This window comes from Natator depressus, chromosome 16 (assembly GCF_965152275.1).
Source record: "Natator depressus isolate rNatDep1 chromosome 16, rNatDep2.hap1, whole genome shotgun sequence".
NCBI classification, from domain to species: Eukaryota; Metazoa; Chordata; order Testudines; family Cheloniidae; genus Natator; species Natator depressus.
Window position 1 is genome coordinate 1,787,613 of NC_134249.1, and position 18,987 is coordinate 1,806,599.

Genomic DNA, 18,987 nt, shown 5'->3' on the forward strand with positions numbered 1-18,987 from the left:
TCTGTTGGACATTAATATCCTGTTGAATTGTATGCAGTATAATTGCATGTGAAATTATGAAGTATTACTATGTGCGTGTTCTTGAAATATGTTATGAGGTTGGGAGACACCCACTGCTGGCCTTTCAGTAATGACAAAGGGGCAACCATCACTGCCCGGCGTTGATGGCTCATCAAAAGGAATCCACAATCCCAGAGACACCTTGGAGAGGGCACCTATGTAGTGGGGACTACCTAACCCATGGGGATTGCCTAACCCCCACATCACAGCAAGGGTCTTTCTATCAGCTGGAAGAAAGTATAAAAGAGGGACAGTTGCAGCACCACTTGGCCTCTCTCCCCCACATCTCAACACCTGGAACTGGAAGACAAAGACTTTGAACTGGGGAGATTGGTCCCAGGCTGGAAAGGGATTCCAGCCTGGGTCCTGAGAACTGTGAACTGCCTGTAACCTATATTAGGGTGAGCGACTGCTTGATTCAAATCTTGCTTGGTCTGCAGAATTTAGATTTAGATGACATGCATCGCAGTGGGTATTCACCCACGAAAGCTTATGCTCCAATATGTCTGTTAGTCTATAAGGTGCCACATCTGCTTTTACAGATCCAGACTAACACGGCTACCCCTCTGAGAATTTAGATTGTGAGTTTAGTCTTATTTCTTATGTAATCAACTCTGATCTCTATGCCTGCTACTTATAATCACTTACAATTTATCTTTCTGTAGTCAATATGTTTTTATATTTTACCTAAAACAGTGTGTTTTTGGTTGAAATGCTTGGGGAATCTCAGCTCAGATGACAAAGGCTGGTGCATGTCTGCTTTCCTTTGTTGAAGTGGCAAACTAATTAACGAGCTTGCGCTGTCCATGGGAGTCGTAAGTAGTGCAAAATAGCTTATTTCTGGGGTTAAAGGCTAGGGTGATTTGCTGGTGCCTGTCTTTATATGATTCATGAGTGGCTTTTGGAGCATTCATGCAATTTAGCTGGTGTGGGGCTCCACATGCAGGTGGCTGAGTGATAACAGTGCCAGGAGGGGTTTGCTGTTTGTCACTGGCATAGCTTTGTGTGAGACATCCCAAGCTGGAGAGTTAAGGGGGCATAGCAGTCCCACAGCTCCAGGCTGTACGCACGGGATTCCGTCACAGTTCTGTTCACAAACTTTGTAAGTGCACTCTCTATGCCATTATACAAATCGCTTATGAATATACTGAATAGAACCAGACCTAGGACAGATACGCTCGCTATGCCCTTCCAGCTCGATTGTGAGCTGTTGATAACTACTCTCCGAGTAGTTTTCCAACCGGTTGTGCACCCACATTATGGTAGGTTTGTCTAGGCAGTATTTCCCTAGTTTGCTGACGAGACAGCAGGCAAGCACCGTCCCCATTCTCTAAATGCAACAATCCCTTCACCTGGGAAACACGTTCAGCACTGACTGCAGGAAGGTCTTCCTCAGATTCAACTGTCCACCTTCCAGGGGGCAGGGCTGGTACATGAAGGCTGCGGCCATGGGGATGACGGTAGTGCAGAGGAACCCATGGGAACAAAGGTAGTGTGGGGGACCTCAGAGGGATGGGGCTGGTGCACGAGGGCTGCAGGCCAGGGGTAGGGCAGGGGGCCCATGGGGATGGGGCTGCAGACCGAGGGGGCCCAGGGGGCGGGGGCCGGTGCACGGGGGCCGGGCGTAGTGCGCGGGGTTTCGGGGGGGGGGGTGCACTGGCCGGCGAGGCTGGAGGAGGCGGCGGCGCCTTTAAACCCCCCCCCGTGGCGTCGCTCCGCTCCAGTGTTGGCGGCACAAAGCTTCCCGCGAGTGTGACGTCATTGTGTGTGGCCGCTGCCTCGCGTCACGCCGCACAGCCGCGCCTCCCGATTGGGCGCGAGCGCGGCGGAGGCGGGTGACGCGCTGCCCGGCGCGTGCCGTGATTGGCCGAGCGCCGCAGGGAGGGAGGCGGGGTGCTGTCCCGCCCCCCGGGTGTGCGCGAGGCGGCGGCGCGTGGCAGCGGCGGCTCCGGGCTCAGAGTCCCGAGCGCAGGCGGCGGCGCCGAGCCCGGCCCGGCCATGACCGACTTCAAGCTGGGGATCGTGCGGCTCGGCCGGGTGGCCGGCAAGGTGCGCGGCGGCGGGGCTCGAGCGCGGCCGGGCGGGGGCCCTGGGCGGCGGCGGCGGCCCTGGCGGGGCCCGCGGGGGCTCCCGGGCGGCAGCGCTGCCCCGGGCACGCGGCGGGCGGGAAGCGCGGCCCTCGCCTGGCCTGGCCGGGGCGGGCGGCGGCGGCGGCGCGGAGCCGGGGCGCGGGAGTCGCTGGGGGCGGGCCCGGCCCGAGGGTCGCAGCCTCGTGCCGGGGACGATGGGGCTGGCGGCGCCAGCGCGGGGGGCGGTCTCCGGCCGCGGGGCCTGGGCGCTCGGGCCGGCTCCGCTCGCCGATGGAGCCGCTGCCGAGTCCGCCCGTGCCGCGCGTGTGCTCGCGCCGAGCCCGGCTCCTGCCGCGGGGCTCGGCCCGTCCCCGCCCCGCGCCGCTCGTGCGGCGCCGCGATGCCTCCGGGCGCGGCGCTCCTGGGCGGGCGGGGTCGCCTCCGCGGGGCCCCCCGGTTTCGGGGGAGACGCGGGCGGTCGCCGTTGAGCGGCCTCCGCTTCTGTTCTCCGCTTTTTCGAAGTTCGTGCGGAGGCGGCGGGGCTCGGACAGGAGCGCGGGCGGCCGCGAGCGCGGGGCGCGCTGTCCCCGGGGGCTGTGGCAGCGGCCGGGTGAGCGCGGCGCGCTGAGGAAGGGCTCCTCGGGCTCAGAGGCGCCTCTCTCCGCTGTAGAGGTTGGTCCAGTTACAGACCTTACCTCGCCGCCCTGGTCTCTCCCCGGAGCGCGGAGGCGTTTTCCTTCCCTCCGCTCCGGAGCGGCGACCCGCCGCGGGGGTCCTTCGCCCTACAGGGCTGAACGTACTGTTTCTAGATTAGGTAACGGGTAAATAACTGGATACATCACTAATATTTTAATAACTTCCACACTGCTAGTGGATCCTGTATTAAACCTAGGGTCTGGATGCTTTGCCATCCCACTTCACATGGCAAGCCTTGGTTGTGTAAGGCAGCAGATTCTGAAGTCCCCTGGGGGGCCGCAGGCAGGTTTCAGGGGGTCCATCAAAGTAAACCAGAGAGCAGGGCCGGTGTTGGACTCTATGGGGCTTAGGGCAGAAAGCCAAAGCTGCGTGGGGCTGAAGCCAAAGCCGGAGCAACTTAGCTTTACGGAGCCCCTGTCATGTGGGCTTTCAAAGGCTGTTGCCCTGCTTGCTATCCACTAGTGCCAGCCCTGGCTTTTAATCTACTACACATGCAGAAAAATAGTTGTGGAACAGGTGGGCCATGGAGGTTTTATAGCGGGGGGGGGGGGGGTTCAGAAAGAAAGAGGTTGAGAACCCCTGGTGTAAAGAATAGAGCTAAAAAATCTGTTCCCAGTAAAGTGATGTCATCAGGAACCGGTTGTGCAGGTGCTGCTTACTTGCCATGTTAAAATACTGCTAGTTAAATCATACTGTAGAATAACTTCAGTATTAACCTTATATCTTTCAAAAAGTTACAGCTGTTCTTAACTGCCTTTAACATGTTTGATATATTTTAGACAAAGTACACGCTAATAGATGAACAAGACATCCCATTAGTGGAGAGTTACTCTTTTGAGGTAAGTGTTCTGAGCTTTAAGTTCTCTGAGCCAATGTGGTTATTAGACTCTTGACATACAGTGGCTAGAATAGTGCTAGCAAATGACAATTCCCCTCTCTAGAGAGGATAGATAGCTATTAACATTACTACTAGCCTCTAAGTCTACAGCATGGCATCTGAACATGGATATTAACCTGTAAGACATACATAATTACAATTGTTAAGCTGCAACCTTGTTTAAAAAGGTTAAGTTATAGGGTAAATCTATAGAGGCAGAAAAGGTCTTTCAATCAAGTTAGCTTAACTCAATTGAACCCCCTCCCTATACCTGGGTAGACACAACCTTTAAGACTGTGGTGTTCACAGACCAGCTCAACTGTCCTTAAAGGTATTAAACTGTGTATGTGGGTGTTAAGGTGGGTGGGGTTGTTTAAAAAACACACCCTTTTTTGTCTGTGTAGAGAAAGATCATGTTTCCCTTTTCCTTCTCCATTCCAGTCCCATTAGCAGCTGCTGTGGTGTGGTGAGGAAAACATAATAAATTCTGAAGCAACAAGTGTGGGCTCTACATGACTCAATGGTGAATTCTGTCTGTCTTTCAAAAGTCCTTTTAAGGCCCCTGTACCATAATATCTGAGTCATTACAATTTTTAATGCACTTATCCTACCAGCATCCCTGTGCGATTGGGAAGTGCTGTTATCCCCATTTTACAAACGGGGCGCAGTGGCACAGAGAGACCAGGTGACTTGTCCATTGTCTGTAGCAGAGAAGCTAGGCTGACACCCTAACCACAGGCCCACGTCGTCTTTGCCCATAGCGTTTCTGCTGTGTGTAGTCCACCTCTTCCTTCTCCCCAGATCATCACATTTGTGCAATAGCAGAACCTTTTGGTCTCTGTCTAATACAGAAGTATTAAATAACTAAAATCCCATTAAGATGAAGTGGCACATAATCAGTTTCCTGCAGTTGCAGGGGGCAGATGATGTCGGGTGTTGGTCTTTCCTGTCTCCCATTTCCCAAATGGAATGTTAAGCAATGCTGCTGACAGTTAAATGCCCTTGGTCACAGAACACTCTTTCCTTCTCTCCAGGCTCGGATGGAGGTAGATGCTGATGGAAATGGTGCTAAAATATTTGCTTATGCTTTTGACAAAAACAGAGGAAGGGGATCTGGGCGTCTGCTGCATGAGCTACTGTGGTAGGTGTACAAAGAATTAATATATTAAAGGTTTCAGTCAGGGGTGTAGCTTGCAATCTTCAGCTTGTTTGTACATTAAATAATGTATTATGTGCATTAAATGCATTATTACACTAACAGTGGTGCAATTAGAGATCTGCTTTGTTAAAAGGCTTAATAAAGAACAAAACCAGTCTCTCTGTAAGAAATCTTGCTCATGGGAAACTAATTGTTTGCCCGAATTATGCCCATCTATACCCATAGTTTAAATCTAGGAGTTACTAAATTCCTAGAATATTTGGGTTCTGTTCACCCCATCATATGCAAGTATAACTTCCAGTAGTACCAGTGAGATGTGAATGTTTTGTATGTTTGCTTAGTCTTATGAATGATTGATTGGGGTAGGACAATGCTAAAGGTTCAACAGACTGTTTCAACGTGGTGTTGCTTTGTTTGCTACTAACTTCCAAGTTTGTACACTTTATTGAATACTAGTCAGTGCTCTAGATCCTTTGTCAGGCAAGTCACCTGTGCCTCCTATCTAAACACTTCAGAGGCTGATATGTTCAGTACTTTAAATTGGTTATTTAACTTTGTAAAGTGTGTATTCTCCTGTCTAGCTATCTTGTAGGAACTTATTTTGCTCCCTTTTATGCACAGAACAAAGCCTTGCCTATCATTGGTAACTAAAAACTGAACTTAAAAGTTTGTAGAAAAGGTACTGCTTATGGTGAGGTTTCAGAGTAGTAGCCGTGTTAGTCTGTATCCGCAAAAAGAAAAGGAGTAGTTGTGGAACGTTAGAGACTAACACATTTATTTGAGGATAAGCTTTCATGAGCTACAGCTCACTTCACTGGTGAAGTGTAGCTGTAGCTTGCAAAAGCTTATGCTCAAATAAATTTGGTAGTCTCTAAGGTGCCACAGGTACTCCTTTTCTTTTTGCTTATGGTGAGAGAATCCTGAAGTAGTCATTGAAAGCCCTTTATTTTGAGACATAAACCTAGGGATATTGTTTGTTGGTCACCTTGATGAGTTCGTATATTGTTTCCCTAAATTGGAGTTGCCCAGAAAATATCCACTCAAACCTACCGCTTAATGAATTTTCTGGCTAAATATTCATGCAACTGTGGGACCCCCCTGAGGTCCCCCTTCTCCCCCCAAATAGTGTTTTCACATACTGCCCCTCACTGGTGTCTAAGGCCTGATCTACACTGAAATGTTAGGTCAACCCAGCTACGTTGCTCAGGGGTGTGACACAGTTAAACAATAAACCTCTTGTGTAGACAGCGCTATGTCAATAGAAGAATTCTGCAGTCGACCTAGCTACCCACCTGTCAGGGAGGTGGATTACCTATGCTGACAGGAGAAACCCTCCTGTCAGCATAGGTAGTGTCTATGCTGAAGCGTTGCTGCTGTATCGTTTCAAGTGTAGACAAGTCCTTAGCATTCTGCACCTGTTAGGTTTAGTGCCTCTGGCAATGCTGGATAATCTCGTTGCAAAGGTAACTGACTATAATTGTTTGGTAAATCAGATTGCCCACTGCAGTAGACACAAACCTAATGCTGTAATAACTAAAGTCCATAAGTAGAATTAATAATTCCATAAAAGGATGCAGCTTTTGTTCAAATGACTGATTGAAAGTTATCCACATTGTGGTGGTCCAGCTGTTTGCATATTGAGCAGCCCATTCATTCCCTCTTTCAGTAACAAGACTGCTTTACTGTTTGAATAAATTCTAATGAATTCAGTTGAATTGTGTACACAAAATAGTATCTCTTTATGCTCCCTCCCCATGCATGTGTGCATTATGATTAAGGCTACGTTTTAGTCATGGGTATTTTTAGTAAAAGTCATGGGCAGTAAACAAAAATTCACGGCCCATGACCTGTCCATGACTTTTACAACAAATACCAATGAATAAAACTTGGGGTGGAGGGGGGGCTGCCCGGGGCCCTCACGGGTGCTTGGGCGGGGGGAGTGGGGCGGTGGTACGTGGTCCTGGATCCGGGACTCCTGCTGGTACCGGGGGGATTGGGTTGCCGGGGCTGGCAGGCTCCTTACCTGGCTCCGCACCACCCCTCTTCCCCCTTGCAGCAGCAGCAGAGTTTGGGTGTGGGAGGGGGCAGGGGATTGGGGCATGGGACAGAGTAAGGCAGGCTCTGGGCGGCGCTTACCTGGGGGGTTCCCCAAAAGCGGCGACATAGAATCATAGAATATCAGGGTTGGAAGGGACCCCAGAAGGTCATCTAGTCCAATCCCCTGCTCGAAGCAGGACCAATTCCCAGTTAAATCATCCCAGCCAGGGCTTTGTCAAGCCTGACCTTAAAAACCTCTAAGGAAGGAGATTCTACCACCTCCCTAGGTAACGCATTCCAGTGTTTCACCACCCTCTTAGTGAAAAAGTTTTTCCTAATATCCAATCTAAACCTCCCCCATTGCAACTTGAGACCATTACTCCTCGTTCTGTCATCTGCTACCATTGAGAACAGTCTAGAGCCATCCTCTTTGGAACCCCCTTTCAGGTAGTTGAAAGCAGCTATCAAATCCCCCCTCATTCTTCTCTTCTGCAGACTAAACAATCCCAGCTCCCTCAGCCTCTCCTCATAAGTCATGTGCTCTAGACCCCTAATCATTTTTGTTGCCCTTCGCTGGACTCTCTCCAATTTATCCACATCCTTCTTGTAGTGTGGGGCCCAAAACTGGACACACTACTCCAGATGAGGCCTCACCAGTGTCGAATAGAGGGGAATGATCACGTCCCTCGATCTGCTCGCTATGCCCCTACTTATACATCCCAAAGTGCCATTGGCCTTCTTGGCAACAAGGGCACACTGCTGACTCATATCCAGCTTCTCGTCCACTGTCACCCCTAGGTCCTTTTCCGCAGAACTGCTGCCTAGCCATTCGGTCCCTAGTCTGTAGCGGTGCATTGGATTCTTCCATCCTAAGTGTAGGACCCTGCACTTATCCTTATTGAACCTCATCAGATTTCTTTTGGCCCAATCCTCCAATTTGTCTAGGTCCTTCTGTATCCTATCCCTCCCCTCCAGCGTATCTACCACTCCTCCCAGTTTAGTATCATCCGCAAATTTGCTGAGAGTGCAATCCACACCATCCTCCAGATCATTTATGAAGATATTGAACAAAACCGGCCCCAGGACCGACCCCTGGGGCACTCCACTTGACACCGGCTGCCAACTAGACATGGAGCCATTGATCACTACCCGTTGAGCCCGACAATCTAGCCAGCTTTCTACCCACCTTATAGTGCATTCATCCAGCCCATACGTCCTTAACTTGCTGACAAGAATACTGTGGGAGACCGTGTCAAAAGCTTTGCTAAAGTCAAGAAACAATACATCCACTGCTTTCCCTTCATCCACAGAACCAGTAATCTCATCATAAAAGGCGATTAGATTAGTCAGGCATGACCTTCCCTTGGTGAATCCATGCTGACTGTTCCTGATCACTTTCCTCTCATGTAAGTGCTTCAGGATTGATTCTTTGAGGACCTGCTCCATGATTTTTCCAGGGACTGAGGTGAGGCTGACTGGCCTGTAGTTCCCAGGATCCTCCTTCTTCCCTTTTTTAAAGATTGGCACTACATTAGCCTTTTTCCAGTCATCCGGGACTTCCCCCGTTCGCCACGAGTTTTCAAAGATAATGGCCAAGGGCTCTGCAATCACAGCCGCCAATTCCTTCAGGACTCTCGGATGTAACTCGTCCGGCCCCATGGACTTGTGCACGTCCAGCTTTTCTAAATAGTCCCTAACCACCTCTATCTCCACAGAGGGCTGGCCATCTCTTCCCCATTCTGTGATGCCCAGCGCAGCAGTCTGGGAGCTGACATTGTTAGTGAAAACAGAGGCAAAAAAAGCATTGAGTACATTAGCTTTTTCCACATCCTCTGTCACTAGGTCGCCTCCCTCATTCAGTAAGGGGCCCACACTTTCCTTGGCTTTCTTCTTGTTGCCAACATACCTGAAGAAACCCTTCTTGTTACTCTTGACATCTCTTGCTAGCTGCAGCTCCAGGTACGATTTGGCCCTCCTGATATCTTTCCTACATGCCCGAGCAATATTTTTATACTCTTCCCTGGTCATATGTCCAACCTTCCACTTCTTGTAAGCTTCTTTTTTATGTTTAAGATCCGCTAGGATTTCACCATTAAGCCAAGCTGGTCGCCTGCCATGTTTACTATTCTTTCGACTCATCGGGATGGTTTGTCCCTGTAACCTCAACAGGGATTCCTTGAAATACAGCCAGCTCTCCTGGACTCCCTTCCCCTTCATGTTAGTCCCCCAGGGGATCCTGGCCATCTGTTCCCTGAGGGAGTCGAAGTCTGCTTTCCTGAAGTCCAGGGTCCGTATCCTGCTGCTTACCTTTCTTCCCTGCGTCAGGATCCTGAACTCAACCAACTCATGGTCACTGCCTCCCAGATTCCCATCCACTTTTGCTTCCCCCACTAATTCTACCCGGTTTGTGAGCAGCAGGTCAAGAAAAGCGCCTCCCCTAGCACTTGCGCCAGGAAATTGTCCCCTACGCTTTCCAAAAACTTCCTGGATTGTCTATGCACCGCTGTATTGCTCTCCCAGCAGATATCAGGAAAATTAAAGTCACCCATGAGAATCAGGGCATGCGATCTAGTAGCTTCCGTGAGTTGCCGGAAGAAAGCCTCATCCACCTCATCCCCCTGGTCCGGTGGTCTATAGCAGACTCCCACCACTACATCACTCTTGTTGCACACACTTCTAAACTTAATCCAGAGACACTCAGGTTTTTCCACAGTTTCGTACCGGAGCTCTGAGCAGTCATACTGCTCCCTTACATACAGTGCTACTCCCCCACCTTTTCTGCCCTGCCTGTCCTTCCTGAACAGTTTATAACCATCCATGACTGTACTCCAGACATCCCCCTTGCTTAGCTGCTAGGCGGAGGCATGGCCAGGCAGCTCTGGGTGCTGCCTTCGCCTGCAGGCACTGCCCCCACAGCTCCCATTGGCTGTGGTTCCCGACCAATGGGAGCTGTGAAGCTAGCGCTATGGGCAATGTGCAGAGCTGCCTGGCCACGACTCCGCCTAGCGGCTGAACGAGGGGGATGTTGCCACTTCTGGGGAGCCCTTCAGGTAAGCGCCACTCAGAGTCTGCCTCACTCCGTCCCATGCCCCAATCCCCTGCCCCATTCCACACCCCAACTGCTGTGGGGGCAGGGGGAGATTCAGTGGCCCAAGAGACTGCCCCTGAGCCAGGCACACCAGCCACTGCAGAAGTCATTGAGGTCACGGAATCCGTGACGTCCGCGACCTCTGTGACAAACTCGCAGCCTTAATTATGATAACCTTTAATTACATGGGGACACATTCTGGGCAAGTATTCCTCCCTGCCTAATTCCTCCCACAACGTGGTTGCAGGCACCATCCAGCTACAGCCTGGTCAGTGGTCTTGGGCTTTTTCCTGCCCCAGTAATCCGAGCTCCAGCGTCGCTCAGATTGACTTACATGAATTGACTTACAGAACAAAACCCCATGTTCTCCTTGGCAGGCCACGCCTGAAGTTCTGCCCTCCCTCCAAGTGGGCTGTGACGCTAAAGCACTTTGAGGTCTTTAAATGAAACGATGAAGTGTTGTCCTCATCCAATAGCCAGTCACGGTTCCCAACCCCAAACCTTGCCTCTTGTCTAAACCTAATTTCAGAACCGCAGAAAACTGCAGCAGGTAGAAAAATTTGAGTCAGTTGGCATTTTCTGCAAGAATGCAGCTTATACTGCAAGAGCTAAGCTTGTCTGTCTGACATTAATGATGAGTTGTTGCCATTTTAGGGGTTGTCTACTTAACAATCTTGAGTTAGTACTGCATATTGCGGTTTCAAAATAAGTGTCGAAACTGCCTTTGACACCAGTTTAACTAAAATTAGTTTAAAATCACAGCTCAGCCCTCAGCACAGGAAACTAGCTACTCCCAGAATGCAAAGGGGAAGCTTATTTCTCTTTATCCTATTTACTTCAATGGAGTGTGATCTGCAGCACTTAGTTGGGACTAAATGGTGACAGCAGCCTAAACAACACTGCCAATGTCCTTTACAACAGGGCTCCAGATCCTTCCCTGTTATACTTGCCCATGGCCTCAGGACAGGCCCTTGCCCGTTCATTCCCCAAAGCAGGATTTTCATGTCTCCCTGGCTAATCTGCCATCAGGATGAGTTTTCCTTCCCCACTCATCCTTTTTTATTCTCAGAGGCATGAGGAGTCCTGTGGAAAAAATAGCCTGATCATGTAATTAAAGACTCTATCACGCATAGACACGGGGCCAAATTAAGGTTGCATGTGCACCTTTAATTCAGGCATTTTCTAACTTTTGATTGCTTGACTTTGCAAATGTAGTGTTCTTCTAACATATGTATTATTTCATAGGGTTTTTTAAAAAGCAAACTAAAAAAACAAATTCCATCATGTGGCATCCTACTGACATCCCTGTGTGTTAACAGCAGGATTGGAATATTTAGATCCACTGCACAGGCCTCTACCACTTGAGCTACTGGAGTAACTGATTGCAGTAATAGGTTGTCATCTTATGTGGACCAGCACTCGAAGGGGATGAGCTGCACACTTTGCTAATGGGTTTCCCAGATATTGTTTGACAGGAGAGGAATGGAGAGATGCAGGAATCTTGGTCTTTATTCCAGGCTCTGGCCTACCCTAGTAGGCATGTATTCTTCTGCCCATTCTCCCAGGCTTGACCGCTTCTGCCCAATCATTGATTCCTTGTCCCAGTCTCCTCAGTCTTCTCATCCCAGTTTGACTCCCTGGCTCTATCAGATGCCACCAGTTAGGTCATTGAGAGCACAGGCGGGACAGGCTCCTTGCTCTTAATTCTAGTGCCTGGTCCCACCCAGGTCCAGAGGAGCAGTTAAAAGTAAAATCCAGCTTTGCACCCTGCAGCCTGGGCTGGAGCATGCATCGTGGCTCTGAGGATGACACATTGCAGTCTGGTCAGCACTGGAAGCAGAGAGAGGCATATATGGAATTGTCAGACGTCTTTACTGCTAAGTTCTAATGTCTTCACTGAGTATGTGCAAACTGTGATTTTTTGAAAGGCTTGTGACCACATCTGGGTGGATTTTCATGGGGAAGGCAAAAGGCACATCCTTGGCTGTCCCTGGTCTAAAGCAGGGGGGTGCTAGAGCATTTCAAAGAAAAGGACTCAAGAATTTTTTTAACATGGACAAAATATTTTTTCTAATCCTGGTTCTCAGGAACAGTTGAACCTTTTTGGCTGAAATTTTCCAAAAACATCTAGCCCGAGGCAGACCCCCAATGTGGAAAATTTTAACTTAAACTGTTAAAATTAGGCAAAGTTTTATAAGCAACTGAAAACAGGGACTTATAATGGGAAGTGTGGGGCAAGCTTAATAAGCTGTGCCTCCATCCCCACATGAAATACCTTTAATGTTCATTGCTCCTAATGTTAACATTCTCTTATAGTGCTGTAAATTACTCGTCGCTTTCCAAAGCACATAGCCGGATCCAGCTCCCTGCCCTGCAGACTTGCACTCTGAGATTAAGACATGGAGGAATAATTCAGGACAGGTGTGATTTAGAGAGATTGCTACATGAAATGAGTTGGGAATAGAAAAGGAGGATGGGCCGGGAATGACACTTGCCCATGGACAGAGAGCAGGTTGATGGGGTGAAAGAGCAGAAGAAAGATGAAAGGAACAGTAATGGGGGGAGGCATGTAGGGAATGAAAGGAGTAGGAGGAAATAAATGTAGATGGTGGGGAGGGTGGTATATTAAGCAAGGCCTGTAAATGCTAATTGTCCAACCTCTTTGTTTAAACAAATCTCTATTTGTACCTGCTGGTCATGAAAGCCCACAGTGGTTCCAAAGGAGTCTTTATAGTGTGTACTGTATAGAATTACTGGCACTAAAATGGTGCTTGCTGGTTACTGGTGAAGCTCTGGAGCCTTTAAGTCCTTGCTCAGAGACTTCCTAATGGAGCTCTAACTGTAGTGTTGCATGTGCATGTCACGCATGCACCTAAGTGTGTGTGATCTAATGCATCTTGACTGTCCTAACGTCTTGCAGAAGTGCTATAAAATTTTATTCTGTAATTTTCTTTTTCAATTAAGGGAGTAGACTGTGGCCTTACAATTAAATTTTTGAGCTAGAGCACTTTTATGGCAGAATAGTAAACTTGTGGAATAAGTCTATTCTAATAAGAATGCCATGAAGATCTGTCACTACAGTGACATGAATGTTATCGCTGATACACTACTCCTTCTGACAAGGAGCACACCATTCATGGTCTATGGAGAACTGTACTTTGCTGTGAACTGCAAATTGTATTTAATCTCTTCCAGGGAGAGGCACCGGGGAGGGATTGCCCCAGGATTTCAAGTGGTGCATTTGAACGCAGTGACGGTAGACAACCGACTGGACAATCTGCGTTTAGTCCCGTGGGGGTGGAGACCCAAGGCTGAAGACATTTCTAGTAAACAAAGGTATATCAAAGCAATATTTATGGGTGAGATGTAATGGAGCTCAGGAGTAAGCTGCATCCAACAAATTATTATTGTGGTTTATAGACAAAACAAACTGTCATCACTGTGACCAACTATCTCCCCTCCTTTTCTGTTCTTTGTCTTTTAGAATTGTGGCAGGGACACTCACAAACCAACGAAAAATTTCCACTGATGATGATCAGAATTTAGATAGGCAAAATTAAAAAAAAAAAAAAAAAAAAGTCGTGAACTAATTACTTTGTCTATTCTGATATGACATTGACAATATGTAGTTTAGTGGTTATAAAGCTTTACTTTTTTGAGTTTCAATGTGTTCTGTTGTTACATATTGTCTAACCCTCCCCCTGTAATTTTCCGCAACTGTGAAAACTTAGATTAAAATACAAAAAATTAAAAATACATCGATATCTACTTAAACTACAAAAATTGAATTCCACGAAGGCTATTTATATCATAATTGTTGAAAGAAGAAAACAATCAAAATCTTGTTGGCTACAAATGTAGCTTTTTATTAAACTTGCATACATTCCATTCCACTTGGATGATGGCATTTGGGCATCATAAAACTAAGTCTGCAGTTTTAACTGGATAAAGGATTTCAATTCCTGTCCTAAACTGTTAAACGCTACACGGTAGCCTCCTAACTTTCCAGAAGTTGCTGTAGGTCAGTTGATGAAGTGTTCCCTGTGTGTAGTTTGTAAAGTGCTTATAATCCCTTGTGATAATAGGGGTTATGTGACTTGAAGTAGATACTATTAAAAAAATGGCTCAGCCCCTAGGATCAGGAGTGCTTGTTTGGAGTCATAGTTTGACATCACAGTAGTTTTGCAGTAACTACCTGTGATGTCAGGATTTCTTAGGTCAAGTAGACGCATCAGCAGATGCAACAACTGTCTAGCAGATGTTTCTGTAATGTCCATCACTACAGCATCAGATGCTGAAACAATCCTGTCACTTGTGTTGCATTGCTAGTAATAAAGATCACTCAATCCCCATAATATAGATCTTTTAAATGTATTAAAGTGTTGTGTAACAAGCCAAGCATGACAATATTACAACTGGCTAATATCAAGCAATAAAAGATAAAAACCTATCTCCTGCAACTTGAGGAAACTAAAATTAATCCAAAAACATGAAGGGAGATGATAGCTCAGCCTTGAGTGCAAACTATTTTGGGGGTCTTTCCAGCATAGTTTGCATAGAGATTTAGTGCAGAGAAAAATCTTGCCACATACAGTTAGTCCTGAGAAATCCCGTGCTTGGTGCTCAACTACTGTGTTGCTGAAGCCAGTAGCATGATCTTTAGTCATCTGGCATTTAGCTGGTTATAGTGCACTTGTGGCTCTTATCCTGAGGCACCAAAATTCCAGCATAGCTGATATGAGCCAACAAATGCAGTGGTATTCAAACTTAATATGTATTAAACATAAAGCGAGTTACTGGAATCAGATTCCATCCTATTGTGCTAGTGTATTGTGGGGGCCTGAGTCTGTCCTCTGCTGCATAGACTATGGCCCATGTAAGTTTCAGACCTCACTCATCTCCCTGAGTGATGTTTTGTTTCAATTGTATGGTACAGTCTTAATAACATTAGAACAGTGTATGTGTTATGTTAGTGGAGACCTATGGGCTTCAATCCCATTAATTTCTTCTTTGTCTACTAAGTTGAAATAGCTGCAGCACCAGTAAGATGTTCAGAACTTTGGTCAATTTAAGAAACTTCCTTTGAGAAACCGGTGAATGGCAAGAGTTTCTACATTAGAGCAGGCCAGGAGAGCTCAAACTGGGGAACAAGCCCTTTAATTGACCCTTATTTAAATACAGTGTCCTCAATTAAACATTTTTTGGTGGTGGTTTTTGCATCAGGCCTGAAAAGAGGCTGGTTAAGGGAGGAATGCAAATGGACCCTTAACTCTAATGGGGTTAAAGAATTCATGTGTTTTTTCCGTTAAAGGGAACAAAGTCTGTACTGGCTGGCGATCCAGCAGCTTCCCACTGATCCGATAGAAGAGCAGTTTCCTGTGCTGAATGTAACGCGGTATTACAACGCTAATGGGGACGTTGTGGAGGAAGAGGAAAACTCATGCACATACTATGAATGTCACTACCCCCCATGCACAATGATTGAAAAACAGGTGTGTTCAAAGTACACTGAAAGTAGCGATGGAAGAGACCCACTAGGCCACTTTGTGTCCAAAGATTGTTTCCTGCAGTATAGTCTCCAGTGCTTTGCCTTGTCTAGATTTAAGTGTCTCAAACCATCCCTAATCTTCATCTGAGTCTCTATAGAAGAAAATTCCCTGCCTTAATAACTGCAAGGTATTTTTTCTAGTAGTACTAACTTTCTCTTTTTCATTTGAATTTCATTACTCCCCATTAGACCACCACGAAGCCTGAGGAATTGTTAAGGCGTTTACACTCTGAGTAATTGGCTGTATACCACAGTTACGTGTATAATCCATGCAGACTGAATATCAAAATGCTTTAGCAAGTATGCATGGTGGGAGGTACACAAAGTGGGCTATTCCAGATGACAAGAGCTGCAGAGAAGGCTCTTCTATTATAAGTGGCAAGGTTGTGAAGGGACAGCAAGGCAGCCAGTGGTGGGGAAGGGTTAAGCAAATCCATTGAGGGTTTTAAAAATAGGAAATCTTGAACTGGAACACGAACTGATCTAATAAACTTGCTGAGAGGGTGTTAATGCTGCTTTGTATGTCAGAGGATGGGCAGCAGCATTCTGTGCTTGTTGGAGAGCTGCAGAATACTGAAAAGAGGGGAGTTGCATTAGACAAGAGGCGATAAAACTGCAGATGAAGATCTGAGCAGTAGAGTCGTCAAAGTAGTAGCATGCCTAGCCATTGCTAGGAAGGAGGTGATAGGCAACCTTTAGACAAAGGAGTTTTGGAAGGGGAAACTGGCAGAGAGTAGATGGGGTGAGGGGTGGTCTGAGTGCTGAGCCTCATCTCAATGAAGCAGATATCTGAAAATGTGAAACTGTCAGTGGTCGCAGCTCATTACACCTGTTAACTTCTCAGTGCTGCAGTTGCCCTTAGAGCATAAGCTAGTGCAATGGTTGCACACCCTCCTGAGTCAATGAATCTAGTTGTTGGATGTTCATATTTCCCAAATGCTGATAGATTTATGATGGGGCTTGTCAGTGTGTCTGGCTTCTTGGGGAATGGCTTACCTGGACTGTTGGGGCTGAGCTGGCTAACTGATCACTCTTCTGCATTTTTTCTAGTTACGTGAATTCAATATATGTGGCCGATGCCAGGTAGCAAGGTACTGTGGGTCTCAGTGCCAGCAGAAGGACTGGCCTGCTCACAAGAAGCACTGTCGGGAGAAGAAACGAACCTTCCAGCAAGAGCTCGGACCAGAACGATGACCGGGTGGCACAGGCCTCTCAGCAGCAGGATTCCTTCTCAAAGGCATTGGACTCTTGCTTTTGCACAGTAATGACAGACTGCTTATCGAAGCCAGAGGCACTGAAGAAGACAAACCCTGTGATGCTTGAGCAGAACAGCTGACTGGACTAAGCCAGCTCTGACTGGTGCTGTGGAAAGGGATTGGGTCTTCCCTTCCAGTATTATATTCTCAAGCAAAAAGACTACTGTGGAGGCTCCGGGCAGGAAGCTTCTCATTATTTATATGTTAATATGTTTGTAAACTCATGTACAGTTTTTTGTTAGAAATTCTCAATAGGACACATTTACTGTAATGTTCAGATGAGAACACATTGTTGGCCTACAAGTAAAAAAACTGTCATGTAGCAAAAGCTTTTCCTCCCATGTGGCTAAATGGTATCTGTGGCTGTGCCAAGGCCAGGAGACTGGCTCAGACATCAGCAGTTACTCTGGAGAACTCTGCATGGAAGTTATATTTAAAAAAGCAAAACAAACAAAGTAAAGGGTTGGAATGAACTGTTGTCTGCTCTGCTCTGTAGTTTTCTCCTGTTGTTCCCTTTTAGCCATTTCTGAAGCTCAGTAACACTTGGTCTTTACATCTCTTACTAAGCATTTTCTTTCTAGTACACCAAGCCTTGACACTGGGCAGAATTCAGGGTATCATCAAAGAGACTGGAAGGGCATGGAGCTAGTTGATCCCACTTGCACTGGAGAAGGGCTGCTAGAGATTATGCTTTGTGTTTGCAGAAAGTTAAATCTGGTTTCCTGCTGTCAAACCTTTGTATGCTCATGAATGTGTACCTGTAGCCAAAGGATCTTCTCTCTTGCTTCTCCAGATATTTGTAACTGATCTGGTAGGTCCAGTGATTGCTTTGGGATACTCCTGACTTTAAAGAGATGCTATCAATCTGAAAATCATATCTTTCTGAATTTTTTTTACCTAATAGTGAAAATTAACACCAAAAATGTTGGAAGGAAAATTTTTTGACCTGCTTTGGAAAAGAGAACTATTTTGGCCCCTCTTGCTTTGTTATTATGTATAATAGATACTGGAATTTTATGCTTGCTTTTCCTTAGAAATACCAGAAACATCAAATTTGGATGCTCGCTATTGTTTTTGAGGAACTAAATGGGTGACTCAAATACGCAGTGTAAATTTTCTCTGTCCTTAATAGAATATTAATAGGTATTGAATTCTTAAAGAGCTTTTTCTCCAAGTTTTTAGTAAAATAAGTGTTAACCTAAAGAACCTAAAAAAAAATCACTTCAGTTGGGTTTCACTTCTTTGGTCCGTGGGTCAGTCCTCGTAGTTCATTTCTCTCGAGCATCTGCCATGAAACCCCAGTAGTTTTACCTGTCATACTTGCATAGTTATAAGGGCCTTTTATTCTTGTAGCTTAAACCCCTTCCCAAGCAACGTATAAACTAAGCCCAAGAAAAAGCCCTCTCATGGGAATGTGTACCGGGGGTTATACCAGTAAAACTATGCTGGTTTTAATTAACACCTTAGCCTATAAAGTAGCACATAATTAGTTGCTTTAAATGAACCAGTAGAAGTTCCTGTGAATGCAAAAAGGGACATAGATACATATGATGCTGGTCCTGTTTTCTGCTTGTTTCAATAGACAGATAATTAGCATGACTGACATTTTTTTTCATGGCACTATCTCAGTGCACTGGCACTAAGGACCACAATCCATGCAGCAGCTCTTTGAGGATTTTTAATCATTGTGCAGAACAGACTGTTAGAAATAACTTTTAACTTTTTGCTATAGTGGTAGATTTTATTTGTAAAAAAAACAAAAAAAAACAAGGTGAGCATAGATGACTTACCTGGATCCTGTTAGGGGCTAACCATGAATGTCAGATAATTTTAATCTTAGGATTGTAAAGTTTTGAGAAACGCTAATGAAAAAGACTAGTCTATTAGTACAGAAATTAGTACTAGTCTATTAGTACAGAGTACCATTGGCTCCCTAAGAATTAGGAGAGAAAGCTGCTTCTCTCAAAAATTAAACTCTGCTGTAGAATGGAGAGAGAAGATACTAGAAATAGGAAGAAGCAGTGGCAGGAGTTGTTGGAAGAGGGTACGGGTGGAGTGGTTTCTAGCTCTGGCCCAGTTTCATGGAAAGCACCAGTGAATACAGAGACTCCTCTGGTGAGCTAGGTATCAAGAAGGAAGAAAATCTGCTCTGTTAGAAGTGGGGCTGGTAGCACTGCATATTAACGTGGTCCGATGC

General features: G+C 46.6%; 1 protein-coding gene across 1 annotated transcript; it reads left to right on the plus strand.

Moving 5' to 3' along the window:
- Positions 1–1,976: 1,976 nt before the first annotated feature.
- ZMYND19 (zinc finger MYND-type containing 19) lies at positions 1,977–17,488 on the plus strand. The gene is made up of 6 exons (XM_074973446.1): positions 1,977–2,109; positions 3,605–3,664; positions 4,737–4,843; positions 13,182–13,322; positions 15,298–15,478; positions 16,585–17,488. The coding sequence occupies exons 1-6, from the start codon at positions 2,059–2,061 to the stop codon at positions 16,726–16,728; spliced, it is 684 nt and encodes a 227-aa protein (XP_074829547.1). The 5' UTR covers positions 1,977–2,058; the 3' UTR covers positions 16,729–17,488.
- The last annotated feature ends 1,499 nt before the right edge of the window (positions 17,489–18,987 follow it).

Bases quoted from the DNA above. Each gene is read 5' to 3' on its own strand.
- ZMYND19 (XM_074973446.1), top strand. From the start codon at position 2,059: ATGACCGACTTCAAGCTGGGGATCGTGCGGCTCGGCCGGGTGGCCGGC. The intron at 2,110-3,604 runs GTGCGCGGCGGC...GATATATTTTAG, and splicing joins TCGGCCGGGTGGCCGGCAAG to ACAAAGTACACGCTAATAGA. The intron at 4,844-13,181 runs GTAGGTGTACAA...AATCTCTTCCAG, and splicing joins CTGCTGCATGAGCTACTGTG to GGAGAGGCACCGGGGAGGGA.